The sequence below is a fragment of the Acartia tonsa genome, chromosome 10 (genome assembly GCF_053477335.1).
Source record: "Acartia tonsa isolate MP-2025a chromosome 10, ASM5347733v1, whole genome shotgun sequence".
Lineage (NCBI taxonomy): Eukaryota > Metazoa > Arthropoda > Copepoda > Calanoida > Acartiidae > Acartia > Acartia tonsa.
Genome location: NC_137269.1, coordinates 36,407,442 through 36,422,744, shown reverse-complemented (window position 1 = coordinate 36,422,744; position 15,303 = coordinate 36,407,442). Strand labels below are relative to the sequence as shown.

Sequence of the window (15,303 nt, the reverse complement as noted above, 5' to 3'; positions counted from 1 at the left end):
TAGGATATTATTTTCAGACAAGAAATTAAATTTTTCCAAAATTTACAAGTTCTCCTACGTAGCATTATTGACGTACAGACAGACAATGAAAGTTATGAAGTTGAATATTTATTTATCGCATCGTACTATAGACTGCTTTCCGTGGATATTTAAGTGAAAAATTCTAGAATTCAAACCCGTTTTGTTAGCTATTTTATAATATTTTGTATTTATTTTTAAAGGCATGGAAAACTTTTGTAGTACGGTGCTATATATGCTTTTTTAGTATAGCTGAGAACCGGTTCTGATCCAGCGGATATCAATCAGTTTCGAAGCCATACTTGAATAGTTATTTCTTTCATCGTATTATAAACCGCTTTTTATGATTGTACCTTTCTATATTCGTAGAAAGCTGGATATAATACGATGCTAGACATAGTTTTTTCGTATGGATGAGAACCGGTTCCTATCCACCGGATTCGAATGAATACGAGAAAAATCTTTCCAAAATCTTCGGTTATCTATTTTTAATCGAAGAGATTCCAAGAAAATCAGACGGTCAGTCAATTATGGTAGACTGACATTTTACACTAGAAAGTAGCTTCGCTACTAAAAATAATTTAGGAAAATGTAATTTTCCAACAGATGTCAATGATCTTATTGGTCGATATTACCTATAAAAAATAATTTGAATTTTCTGGATGTAAACTAGAAAACAATGCGTCTTTATATCAGATTTAATCCTAATTCTATTTCCATATAAACATCTCACACGTGGAATTTGTTCTAAAGCAGCGTAGCAACAAAAAGCAAAAAATATTTTTTAAAAAGAACAGTTGTACAGAATAATATAAAAAATGTGTTGATATTAGACATTATATATCCAGACAAAATTCGTCCAACTTAAAAAGGGATTCCTTACCTTAACTTTTTTTTGCATTCAAGTCATACAAGGATTAAATTTTTCGAGAAAATAAATTATAGAAAGCTATATTTCAAGAATTTAACTATTCACAGCTAACTTATTATCGGATTTTTCATGTGCTTCACACTGTACCCAAGAAAAGCTTTATTTCAAGAAATGTGACTTATTATGCGAATGAAATGAAAAAATATGCCCTTTCAACAATCTTACAGAATTAATATTTTTATCATTATTAGGAATGCGTATCAATCTATCGTCCATTTTATTATATCTGAAGACTCTGTAAATACATTAAAATTTACTAACCTTAAAAACGCCATAATCGCCTCAACGGCGTTTTCTGACAACGCCTCTTCGCCTTCTGGCCAGTCAATATTGAGCGCTAGTATGTTGTTGAATACAAGGTCTGCATAATTAAGATACTTTGTTAAAATCTTCATCCGTATTTCTTTCTATATTTCTAACTAGCGGCTACGCACTTAGAGGCTTCTAGGGGCACTTGAGGTGGTGGGGGATTAAATTCGATCCCCCTCCAAAAAAAAAATTATTTCAGTTTCAAAAAGAAAAAGTAAAATAACCAACCCTAATTTATTTTAAAAATCCTAGCTAATAAGAAGCTAGGTACTTTGTAAAGGAGAACCATTTAGTTCATCGGTTAGCAAGATAATTTTGAGTTGTTTATTCATTACCTAATGAGTCTTTATGTGCTAAACATTTCACATTACTGGAACTTTTTTAGTTGATATAACCAAGTATATTTACCCAAAAAATACTCAAATTCATTGCTTGAAGGTTATTAAAAATCACTTGCTTTCGTTCGTGCATAATCCCCTTTTGTGTAATACGCTATCATCAACAAATAAAGCATCTTTCCTGGGGTGGCATCGTTAAACGGCGGTATCCCGGTCATAAACTCGTACAAACAGACGCCAACCGCCCACCAATCTACTCCGGCGTCATGAGCCTGTAAAAAAAATGAGATAATTATTAACATTTTAACTAGAAAGTTTTAGCGATTTCCATGAAGATTAGGTTTTCAATGTTTACATGCACTAGAACATTTAGCAAATGTGTTTTTAATGTTTCAAAAACATTGGGTGAGAAAAACTTCGAAGAAAAAATATCCTCAAATGAAAAAAAAGGTACATACAAATTTTAGAGACTAGGTACTATTTTGTAGGTCCTATACTTCAAAAAAGCATAAATTCTAAAGCCTTAATAGACTATGATATTAATTTACCTGTCTTAATAAAAGTTCAGGGGCCAAATAATCCGGAGTGCCCAAAATTCGGCCATCCGTCGACTCGTGTTTCCGCCGCCGAACCGATTTCGGCGTGCGAAACGGCGTCGCCGCCGAATGCATCGGCGATTGTGGCGGTGGTGTGTGAAACTGCGGTGGCGGCGGGGCCTGAAAACCACCGTCCGAGCCACCGCCAACGACGGATGGCCGTTGCGGAGTTTCGGCGGTGCTAAGCGACATTGGCTGAAGCGGACTTTTGATTCTTGAGATTTGGTTCAGGTCAACCATGGACAGCGGGGTGGACACACTCATCTGAAAAATATTTAGATTAAAGATAATCAGGGGTTATTTTAGAACTCGGAAATACAATGTACATCAATTAATCGTCAATTGTTTATCACTTAACGTCTATTAGTACTTTTATTTAGGACAACACTTAAATCCGCTTCTAAATAAACTTACAATTATTTTTATAAATATTTTCAATGGGCAATTGACTTTTTGAAATTCAAAACCATTTTTTGAAACAATACCTAATGAAAGATGCAAAGTTAATTTAAAACCAGAAAAGTTTCCATGAAAACACATAAACCTTACTACTTTTGCAGATTATTCAATTCGACAGACACGCATAAATCCAAATCCTTTGGTAGGCATAATATCTAATAACATAATTTTTAATAAGAAAATATTCTATAATATGACTAAAATCAAAAGTTATCCTAAAAATTCTATTCTAGAATTCTTGACATTGTTTATGCACTGCCAACATAAATTTCTACTCTTGATTTATCTGGAATTTTTACTACAGAATTTCTAGGTGACGCATATTTTTTTAACTTCCTAGTAACAATACAATCTAAATAGAACAAAAACCATGGAGGGAGGGAGGGGACATTGGGCTGTTTATTAGTCCTCTTTGTATTATGATAATGTTTTCTTAATCATTTACTTAGCAACCTTGGGGACTAATATTGAATTTTAATTGGTTAGCTTATTTTGTTGATTAAGTAAATGTTTCATCCACTAGTTAACTAGTACATAAGGGTAATTTTGTGTATCATTATTTAGAATGTAAATTAACGGCCATTGTCTTATCCCTTGAGATACCTGACAAAAACAAAGTTGTCCAACATGCACATAGCACATGCCAGGGAAGCAGAAAATTATCTCCCACAATACTCGACTCTGCATTTCTTCAACTTGGGTGGAAGGTAAATTTTGGGGAGAAAAATTAACTTTCATTGTCCTATCCAGGGACGTCCAAGAGGGGGGGGGGGAGGGATAAACAGGTGATTAACCCCCCTCTCCCCCCAATAGGAATTTCCTCATTTACAAAATTTAACCCCCCCCCCCACCCCAAATAAAAATGCTTGGACGTCCTTGGTCCTATCTATCACAATTTTGTAAATTTTCATACCATAAGAGAAAAACGCAAAAAAACATAGAGATCTATTAAAATTTAAATTTTTCCAAAATGCATAAAGCAAGGCAGCATGAATTATCGAGTAGCTTCAAAGTCAATGGAACAAAATGACTTATAGAAGAGTCTATAGTACACACTAAGTTTTATATTATTTTCATTGGAACAATCATAGCAATACCTGGAACTTAAAAATAAACCTCCTAACCTTTGTTATTCTAGATTAATTTGGAATTGGATTATTTTGAAATTAAGAGTAATCCATAATACAAAGCAGCTTGATGTCTGTCCGTCCGTCCCTTAAGAAACCACTTCTACTCTACAGGGAATATACCTACTGGTACTGTGGTAGATTTAGGCTATTTTCTTGGGGGATGGGACGCCCCCAACCCCCCCAAAAAACAAAAAAATTCCTCTCCAAACTTTTAATTATACCTCTTGGGGCAAAGCCCCTAGAGGCTAGGGGCGAAGCCACTATTATCTCTAAAAGTATTTAGACCCCCGATCCATTACCTATTATTTCTATTTTTAAGATTTTATACTGTCTTGGGAAATGTTATGAAATGTAGGGTTCTGAAGGATAAGACAATGGACAATAAATTGATGTAATGCCCTGTACACACCAACAAATTACAACTTCTGTAGATTAAAAACTTACATCAAATAAGCTTAGAATTCAGAAAAAAATACCTAAATAATTTTGTATATCAGACAGTAATAATCTGTAAACGAAAAATTTTTTGCTATATAAGTTTACAGCTAAAAATCCACTAAAAGTAAAAATATCTTATTGGAAATCTTTGAAAGCGTTTTATTCTTGTTTTAAAATCCAACCAAACTAGATCTAAACCTATTGTTAAAATATGAAAATTCAAATATTTAATTAAAATATATTTTTTTTGTTCATTTGTATTATCAAAACCAGATTAATCAGGAGTCGGATACTCAAAAAAGTTTCTAGTTTAACATTTAATAATGGGGCTAATAACCGATAAGAGGGGCAAACGGGGGGTGTATATATTAGGGTTGGCAATCCGGGATCCGCCCAATTTTTGGGCCAATTTTGGAATCCGAATCCGGAATCCGTTTTTTAATAGCGGGTTCCGGATTCTTAATTGTCATGCTAAAATTAGCGTCTTGAGTTTTTTCTTTCAACTCTCGCTTTTTGAAGGCAAAGATAATCATGATTAAATATAATTTTTTGTAAAATTTGGTTCGATTCTCGGAAAAGAATTATAGAGAACATCAAGAACATTAATTTTTAGGACATAAGTAGCACTTAATTTTTTTTAAAAAATTTAAAAGGTTTTAAAAGTACTGCTAGAATCCGGAATGCGAATCCGGAATCCGCCAAAAATAAGAATCCGAAATCCGCAAGGAATCCGGCACTTTTTTTGACGGATTCTTTTAAGAATCCGGAATCCGAATCCGGCCCAAAAATTCGACGGATTGCCATGACTAGTATATATATTTGTTGGCCGAGTTACGATAGTTATCAATCTCATGATATAGTTTTAACTTGGATGTAAGCCAGCCAATTGATATAAACCAAGAATACTAAAATCTTTCTTCTTTTTCCGAATTTTTCAAAAATTTCAGGCGTCTATTTTTTGTGAACTAGCCCGAATATCATATGGATATCAACGTGAGTAATACAAAAAGATTACATTTTTTATAAGAATGAAATAACACATCCAACCAAAATACTTTTTAGTTTTTACTATATATCTTCCAGATAAGTGGATTATATACTAAGCCTTAAACTTTTTCGCCAGCCAAATCGATATGAAATGTACCTGTGGCTGTCTGCCAAGCATAGCAGGATGTACAGGATGGCTGACAGGAGTAACTCCAGCTGGAGACAAAAATTGGACCATCTTATTCTAAAATAAACAGCATTATAGTCGTGTTCAGTGCTCGATAGGCACTTAGAGAGAAAGCACAAAACTATTTGGTATTTGAGGTATAATTTCTTATGAAAAATATCAAACAATAAAAGTACTGGTTCTATTAATCAAATTTTATAAAGAATTGTAGTTCTATATTTCTTTTTAAAAGAGGGACATTATCAAGTGTATTCGATAGTACATCCACACTGTGACGGAGTGACATACCGACGGCCATATCCAAGTTATAGAGTAACTGCACTGTTAACTACAAACTACAATCTTAAACATAAACACTTCAAACTATGAATAGTTATTTATCGCAAAGTACTTTATAAACAGCTTTCTGCGGACATAAAAATGTACAATTATATATAAGATCAAAACCAGTTTTTATAGGCCCGAGATGCCGCAGGCATTTGCTAAAAAAACTGGTTTTAATCTTATTATTGTACATTTTCATATTCGTAAGAAACTCGATTTAACACCTACATGCTATACAAAATTTTTAAATGTAGCTTAGAACCGCTTCTAATCCACCGGATATTGATTGGTTTCGAAGCTATACTGAAAAAAAAAACAATTACCTTGAGCATTTTTAGATGTGAAGGCACGGCACTTAGGGGCGTGGAATATTGGTACTCCAACTTGGGATGTTCTCCTTGCTCTCTATAATTATAGATAGACAGATAGGTATATGGATAGATAGATAGATGGGTATATGGATAGATAGATAGGTATATGAATAGATAGATAGGTATATAGTGAAGGCATGGCACTGAGGGGAGTGGAATATTGTTACTCCAACTTGGGATGTTCTCCTTGCTCTCTATAATTATAGATAGATAGATAGGTATATAGTGAAGGCATGGCACTGAGGGGCGTGGAACATTGGTACTCCAACTTGGGATTTTCTCCTTGTTCTCTATAATTATAGATAGATAGATAGGTATATAGTGAAGGCATGGCACTGAGGGGCGTGGAATATTGGTACTCCAACTTGGGATGTTCTCCTTGCTCTCTATAATTATAGATAGATATATAGATATATAGATAGATAGGTATATAGTGAAGGCATGGCACTTAGGGGCGTGGAATATTGGTACTCCAACTTGGGATGTTCTCCTTGCTCTCTATAATTATAGATAGACAGATAGGTATATGGATAGATAGATAGATGGGTATATGGATAGATAGATAGGTATATGAATAGATAGATAGGTATATAGTGAAGGCATGGCACTGAGGGGAGTGGAATATTGTTACTCCAACTTGGGATGTTCTCCTTGCTCTCTATAATTATAGATAGATAGATAGGTATATAGTGAAGGCATGGCACTGAGGGGCGTGGAACATTGGTACTCCAACTTGGGATTTTCTCCTTGTTCTCTATAATTATAGATAGATAGATAGGTATATAGTGAAGGCATGGCACTGAGGGGCGTGGAATATTGGTACTCCAACTTGGGATGTTCTCCTTGCTCTCTATAATTATAGATAGATAGATAGGTATATGGATAGATAGATAGGTATATAGTGAAGGCATAGCACTGAGGGGAGTGGAATATTGATACTCCAACTTGGGATGTTCTCCTTGCTCTCTATAATTATAGATAGATAGGATATATAGTGAAGGGATGGCACAGAGGGGATGGAGTAAAGGGGGGATGAGGAATGGGGATGATTGTTATTTTAGCCCACCACAAGGTTCAAGTACATGATAATCTGGTATAAGATCCAATTAATAATAAATCCATTCATATACTAATAAAAAATCTATTATTTACCTGTCATCAGAGCCCGTACTGCTCGTTGACATCGTTTCTCTTTTACCATCCTAGCAAGCACCATATTCAAATATATTTTATAAATAGAAATATAAGAATAGAAGCATATTCTGAACCCTTTTTTCGTCAAATCTAAGAAGGAACATTTTTAGCAGACAAAAGTATTGTTTACTTTCGACTCAAGCTAATGTGTATTCTTAAAAAATTATGGACTCGCTACTTGATAGTGAGGCAAAATTATTTTTGTGAAAAATCATCCAAAAGCACATTAAAAATCTACAAAAATTAAACAAAATCATATGTTAATAACCCTTTTAAGATTTTATTTAATTTTTGTAATTCTTTTTATTCGATTTTGGAGGATTTTTCACAAAAATAATTTTGCCTCACCAGCGAGTAGCCAGCCTAACCTTAAAAAAAAGAATCCACCTCTGTTTGAAGCTTTCAAATTTAAGAAGTTTTGAGCAATTAATTCTGATTCCGCAAAGCTTTCTACTAAGAAAATATACTGTTTACAGCTGACTTTTATCTATGTATGAAATGAAAAAAAAACATGCGTTCGTAACAAAATGTGTACACAATTTGAACCAATGAAATTTAATGTATGTACCGATGCGATTCTCCTATTGGATCAATCAGACATTACTTCTCTTTCTTAGTACCTTTATTATTTTATATTACAGGGATGGCTCAATGACAGATAAGTCAACTTCCATCTTTTTAAAGCGAAGCTTTTATATAATTAGGGCTGGTTTGTCCATCCGTCCGTGACGGATAGCTTTTTTCGTTAATTTAAACAGGTTAGAATTGTCCTATCGATTTCAATTTTTGTATGCTGATTCCTATAGTAAAAAGCGTAGTGAAAATCATTACTAGAATGTCTTAAACATTATGATTTTTAACTTTTTTGATAACAAATTTTAATGTGATAAAATTATTCGATTGATCTGAATTTTGGAATATTAATTCCTAGAACAACAAAGTACACTATTATAAGCAAAGCATCTCTATAATTATGTCTAAACATGTAAGTATGTCCGTAAACAGTATCTTGTATTTAAGCAGTTTTTCAACAAATTTACTTACAATTTTGTTTCAACTTTTATACATTAATATTCTGATTATTATGTTATGACACTCAACAAGAGTTAATGTTCGTTTGTCCTACCGTTTTAGAGCTTCGCTTTTATATATGTTGTCATCCTTTTTTATGAAGTATAAGTATAAAGTGTTTTAGCAGAATTAGAAAAAAAATTTAATTATGTGTGCTAAGAAAGATATCATGAAATTCTTTTCTAATTTGGCTTCGAAACCGATTAATATCCGCTGGATTAGAACCAGTTCCGAGCCATACTGAAATATCATGTATCATGTGTTAAAGATAACTTCCTACGAATATTAAATAAAAATCATAAAATCAATACCAGTTTTGTTACTCCGGTCTTAGGGGCGAACAAACTGGTATTAATCTTATTTTCTTTTATTTTAATATCCGTGGAAAGCTTTAGTTAAAACGATAAAAAAATAACTATCAAATATCTGAAAATTTGTCGTTTATCCTTGAAGGAACAAATTGTATAAGAAAAGATTGATTTAGTATCTAAAAATCGACAAATTCGTCAATAGTGTGTTCTTTTTAATACTGTTTACATCGGCAAATTATATCCAACTTTTGAGTTGAGTACGTAGTCGTACATACATAATGTAAATTTTAAAATAATTTAGAAAATTAAATATATATCATTCATCATATTTCATTCAATAATATTTAAGTTAAAGAGGTACACATTAAAGAGTAAATATTTTTTAAAACAAAGCTTTTCTACAGTTGGGGTGAGAGTAAGCTATCAAAGAATCGTGTATGTAAGAATCGTCCCATCAATTTACAATTTTGCAAATGATTCCTTTACAATATGGAAATTCGTTTAGTAACTAACGTTTAAATAAGTTTTTGTCCTTAAGACTTGCTTCGAAATCATGATTATGCATCCCGAATTTAAAGAAAAATCAAATTATATTTGAGAGTGTAGCTTTCCTTGGACTCATTAGATCCCTCGCTGCTGACAGACATTGTGGTGCAAGCTCCTCCCGCTTCTTCGCTACTCGTCGACATAGTTGAAACTGTACAAATAATAATTTTCATTACATTGCCCCAATATTTAATTTTAATTCACTCAATATTTAATTTTAGTTTTTGGAAAAGGGGGTACAAATTCTATAGAGGCGATCGTTTCCAAAATATGATTTGTAATGACCCAGGGATATGGTATAGCCAACAAGCGAAATAAATCTGAAATAATATTTGGGGGACAGAGAAGCGAAGCGCTGTCCCATAAAATCACGAAAAAATCAGCTGAAATTACCAAATACTTGTTCGAATTAATTCAGTTGTCGGTTACAGTTGTAAATGACCTAACTTATAATGTTTAATAACTTTGAACAAGGAATATCTTTGTCCACAAGAAACGCAACAACTAGCTAACAACAAAAAGCTTTAGAATAGCTCGTTACTTATAACCACTATTAAAAGTTTTGTTTTAATGGAAAATAATCCTGCCTGTTCCGATTCTATTCTTGTTGGCTGGGTCCGTATGGCTAATTTTACTAATATCCGAGATGGTATCGTGATGACCCGGGCTCCACTTGGATTGCTGGATGGTTTCTGTGCAGGTCTCCGCATCTTAATATTTAGAGGGATGATTTGGTGATTTTAAGGAAAGGATTACTTATCGTGTCTCTTTAAAGAATTTTAGGTTAGAAAAATGTTAATGATTGCCTCGCAGGGTTGGAGAACCCCGCAGGGGCTAGAAATAGGAGAATAGCTAATGTGAAAATTCGGCGAATCCTGCTAATTAGTTTACTTACCATGATCCAAAAATCTTTCAGGAAAAGCTAGGTATCATTTTACAAACAGACAGAAAAATATCAAGCCTCTTGTACTAAGGAATAAAAAACATACCTTGATCCAATTTAAGATTGCTGTCGTTATTTGTAGAATCAACTGACATTCTTGTAGCAGCATTAGCTGTTACCATCTCAGTAACAACAGGTTTTGGTTTATCTTCAGCAAATACATTATTAGTATCAACATTGCCATGTGCGGCAACGAAAAACTGCCTCAAATTTGGACAGGATCGTTTACGCAGCATCTCGGATAGATCTTGAGTTAAGCCTGTTTACATAGAATATTAAGTTATCACTTAAGATCTCGGAATTGGGTAAATCATTAGTATTTAAATTTTATGAAGGGTAGAAAGGTTATTTATTTTGGGATAAGAAGTTAACAGTTTAGACCCTCCTATAACTTTATATTCTATGCCTGTGGAACGTAATTCTCCGTCAGCTGTGGATGTCACGTGACTGCCACAGCTACTGCTACTGCCAGTGCTACCAGAAGCTGCCCGCTTGCGCTTGCCACTGGTTGCAGCTGTGCCCATTTCTGGCGATTTGAATTTGACAGCTCTGAAAAAAAAATATTTCGCTTATTTTTTTCATTCAAAGAACGATACATTTTTCCAAATAATTCTAATTAAAATATCTTAATTGGTAGGTAAAATATTATTTTTTCTTCTATAGTCCTTTTCTACATTAACATTTTTTTTGTTTAGGGGGGGGGGGGTCAAATTTTGTTCCTTTATCCATATATCTTCGGGGGAATGACGGACCCACTACCATCCGACAAGTATCATCTAACTTCTCAGTTAGAGAGATCTTAAGCTACGGACAGAAACACGAACAGAAAGACAAATATCCTGTTACTATATTATGAACCTGGGATGTAGTTGAGGCTGCAAGGGGTTACTACTGGAGGCTCCAAGTACAGGCAACTGTATAGCTGGAGATCCTGTGTCCATAGCATTCAGATTCTTCAATTCTGGAGAATCCAATATTTCTGGTTTATACAGTCCAACTTCTTTTTCTTCACCTATATTTTGAAAATCACAGCTTAGCAAAAACTTGTTCTAAAAGCTAAAATCATCAAAGTGTCCATATGTCCTTTGAATTCCAGTAAACCACTGGATCTAACAGTCCTTTGTAATGGTCAAGGGGATGGTTCTATTATATATGTTGACAACTAATACTCAAGGATCTTAAGGGATAAGACAATAGACGATAAAATTATGTGTATCATAAAGAATAAAAATAGCATTGGTTGAAAAGTTTGGACATTGCTAGTTTGAATCATCCCATCAGTATATAATAAAAGAACCCACAAAATTTTTTAGCCGATAAATAAAGTGTTTTAAAAGTTTGGGTACCAGTAAAATTTACAGTTTAATGTCCTACCCTCCATCCCTGACCCTGATTATACCTGAATAGCTGCTGGTTGATGGTAAACAAGGTTTTGTTGGATATATATTGGGCACCACGTGGTGTTGATCTGTTTTAGAATGGTTGGGGTGTTTTAGGGAAGGAGAGGGGGTTTCACAAAACATTGGCTTAGGCGGACTAGAACATTCACGGACTAAAAACAAATAAAAGCATTACAGAGGAGGGGTGGGCCCTGGGGGGGAGGGGTGGTGTTAATGAAATCAGAATTTAATTTAATTTCTCAGGATGAAATATGGAATGAGTAATCCTTGGCGGGTCTGTTTTGCCAAAATTGAAAAATATAAGTTGGTAAAGGAACAAATTACTAATAATTTGGGCACTGATTGAAGATTTTATTATCATAAAGGCAAGCTTTATATATATATACCTACCCTAGATATTTTTGAGAATTTTAGTTGTTCATATGTTTTTTTTACGTATATAAATATCAAATCAGAACCGAAAATTATTGTAAGAACAGAAATTTCTCCTTCCACTAATATTGCTTCATTCTAAATTTTCAACATTGCATATGGATCGATGGATATATGTTATAGAATATAGATATGTAGAGTATACATACATGGATATTATGACATAATTGTCGTCAATCTAGGTTGCTAACATGGACATCATTTATAGGTTAGTCAGGGTTTCGGATCCGGATCTGGATCCGGATCCGGATCCGCAAGGATCCGCATATTTTTGAGTCCAAGGATCCGGATCCGGATCCGCAAAAAAATGCGGATCCGGATCCTTAGACTCCAAAAAATGCGGAAAAAATGGAAAAATCTACCTAAATTTATATAAAATCTCAGACATTCTCTTGATGAGAGCCAATCTTTAAGGTTTAGGTTCAGACTTGAAAATTAAAAGTATTTTTGACTTCGAATTAAAGAATAAAATTTTTTTGAAAAATTTGGTGATTTTATTTTTATTGTCAAAGATCCGGATCCGGATCCAGTAGGATCCGGATCCGCATCCGGATCCGGATCCGGATCCGCACTGACCAAATTTTGAGGATCCGGATCCGGATCCGGATCCGCATAAAATCAATGCGGATCCGAAACCCTGAGGTTAGTTCATCCATCCAATAAAAGGGGAGGAAATGGGGTAAAGGGGGTAAATGGGTGGGGGGGGGGGGGGTCGTTATGTTACCAAGAGTTTATTTTTTTACAGTACATGAAAATCTTGCAATTATCCAAGTAATAATATATTGATTCAAATATCTAAATATTACCTGACAACTGTTCAGCATTAATATCAGTAATATTTGCATCACCAACATTATTAAGAGATGGAACATGTATAGCTGTGTTAACTATTACTGGTTCATGTAGGGTAGGACTTGTATTGTCTGTATTTATAGATGTATCATTTCCTTCTAGGATAGATGGATACTTTAAATATTAAGGGGTGTGACTATAGAAGATAAAATATGATTCCCCTAGCACTCTAAATTCTTGTTGTTCTAAAACATGTCTAGCGAAGCTTAAAATCAAAAGAGTTATTTGAAATATGTAATTATATACCAATAACTTTTTTTATTTAAACAAGGATGACAACATCCATAAATGCGAAGCTCTGAAACGGTCGGTAATCGAATTTTAACACTTATAGAATGTCTGAACTGAATAATCAATATATAAATATATAGTCTAAACGAAATTGTAAGTAAATTCGTTGCAAAACTGCTTTAATACAGGATACTATTAAGGACATATTTACAAGTTTATAACTTGATTATAGAGATGCTTCGCTTATAATATTGTAATATTTTGTCCTAGGAATCATTATTCCAAAAATCAGTTGAATGGGATAACAATACCACATAAAAATATTAACAGTACCTAATATTGTTGTATTTAGATAAGTAAATTATAAGAGAGTATCCATTCCTAAGCGATTAGGAGGTGGGGTATTTGTAGCAGACTCTAATTGGATATCACTATTAAAAGATTCTCCATCTCGGAGATTTTCTGGGGAACCTTGTCTAATACCAGCCATATTCAACCTAGATAAAAATACATGGATAGATTCAAAAACAAATAGATAATAAGATAGATGATAAACAGAATGATTAAATTCAAAAAGAATAACAAAGTTGTAGAAGGAGCAAGTTTTTTTAAGTCCTCAGATTTTAAAAATTGTTAGACAAAAAAGAAAAAGATAGTAAGAACGAAATTCGGCTATTTAAGAGACGTTAAAATATTTCTAGAGGTTATCAATTTTGTTTAAAAGATGAATTAGATTATGTTGATACCTTGCTTGAGAAAATTGGTGCCTAGATTCTCCAAAGTTAACTGGGAATGTGGGAGTTATTTTCTCAGCATTTATTTCATCCATATCAGGATACCTGCAATAATGTTTAGTTTTTTAGTGCCTAGCGAAGTTAGTTCATGATACATTTTTTCTTAATTGTTCGTCCGCCTGTCAGTCTGTAACGCTATGGGGCAATTGCGATTTCCTCAGCTGATACACGGCTGATTTTTTCATCTGAATATTCTATACTAATGCCGGTCAACCAGTATGTGATTTAAGAGCGTATTTTTTTTTCGAAATATTCCGTAAAATTATGTGCAAGCTTCCAGTCAAATGCGCTTATTAGGTCAAACTGCACTTAATTTAAATTAAGGGGGGGGGGGGGGAAGTTTGTACACTTATAGGAAATGAAATTCAGTATCAAATTTTGGGAGGGACGTGTGGGCTTGTGTTTATAGTTATCGACCTAATTCTTTTTGTAAAAGCTCTTATATGACTGGATGTACACGGAAAACTTTTAAAAATGAATTTCGGGACTTTCCTTCTAGGGGATAGTGGAGCAAAAGACCCCCCAAAACACTAAAAATATGAGTTCTGAGCTTATTTTTAGAGATATCAACCTGATTTTTTTAATGAAAACTTTTTAAAAATAACTAAACTTAGTAACCATTAAACATTTCATTTTGGGACTTTCCTTCTATGGGCTTGTGGAGCAAGAGACCCCCCAAAACTAAGAATAGGAGTTCTGAGCTTATTTTTGAAGATATCAACCTGATTTTTTAAAAAGAAAACTTTATTAAAATAACTGAACTAAGTAACCATTATACATTTCATTTTGGGACTTTCCTTCTAGGGGCTTGTGGAGCAAGAAAGATCCCCCAAAACTAAGAATAGGAGTTCTGAGCTTATTTTTGAAGATATCAACCTGATTTTTCAAAAGTAAACTTTATTAAAATAACTGAACTAAGTAACCATTACACATTTCATTTTGGGACTTTCCTTCTAGGGTCTTGTGGAGCAAGAGACCCCCCAAAACTAATAACAGGAATTCTGAGCTTATTTTTGAAGATATCAACCTGATTTTTTAAAAGTAAACTTTATTAAAATAACTGAACTAAGTAACCATTACACATTTCATTTTGGGACTTTCCTTCTAGGGTCTTGTGGAGCAAGAGACCCCCCAAAACTAAGAACAGGAATTCTGAGCTTATTTTTGAAGATATCAACCTGATTTTTTTAAAGAAATCTTTTTTAAAACAACTGAACTAAGTAACCATTACACATTTCATTTTGGGACTTTCCTTCTAGGGGCTTGTGGAGCAAGAGACCCCTCAAAACTAAAAATACGAGTTCTGAGCTTGTTTATTAAGATATCAATCTGATTTTTTTAATGTAAACTTTTTAAAAATAACTGAACTAAGTAATCATTACACATTTCATTTTGGGACTTTCCTTCTAGGGGCTTGTGGAGCAAAAGACCCCCCAAAACT

General features: G+C 33.7%; 1 protein-coding gene across 5 annotated transcripts in view; it reads right to left on the bottom strand.

The window, feature by feature from the left end:
• Positions 1-15,303, bottom strand: part of gwl (serine/threonine-protein kinase greatwall) — a 48,681-nt gene that overhangs the window by 5,436 nt on the left and 27,942 nt on the right. For all 5 annotated transcript variants that reach the window (XM_080174499.1, XM_080174498.1, XM_080174500.1 and 2 more), the window contains exons 22-36: positions 13,815-13,907; positions 13,453-13,565; positions 12,792-12,938; positions 11,553-11,705; positions 11,012-11,165; positions 10,560-10,702; positions 10,200-10,412; positions 9,798-9,920; positions 9,278-9,361; positions 7,241-7,292; positions 6,041-6,122; positions 5,364-5,450; positions 2,145-2,456; positions 1,781-1,868; positions 1,211-1,313 (exon numbers count right to left, since the gene is read on the bottom strand). In XM_080174499.1, the coding sequence (XP_080030625.1) occupies positions 1,211-1,313; positions 1,781-1,868; positions 2,145-2,456; positions 5,364-5,450; positions 6,041-6,122; positions 7,241-7,292; positions 9,278-9,361; positions 9,798-9,920; positions 10,200-10,412; positions 10,560-10,702; positions 11,012-11,165; positions 11,553-11,705; positions 12,792-12,938; positions 13,453-13,565; positions 13,815-13,907 (1,947 nt within the window). The remainder of the gene's footprint in view (positions 1-1,210; positions 1,314-1,780; positions 1,869-2,144; positions 2,457-5,363; positions 5,451-6,040; positions 6,123-7,240; positions 7,293-9,277; positions 9,362-9,797; positions 9,921-10,199; positions 10,413-10,559; positions 10,703-11,011; positions 11,166-11,552; positions 11,706-12,791; positions 12,939-13,452; positions 13,566-13,814; positions 13,908-15,303) is intronic.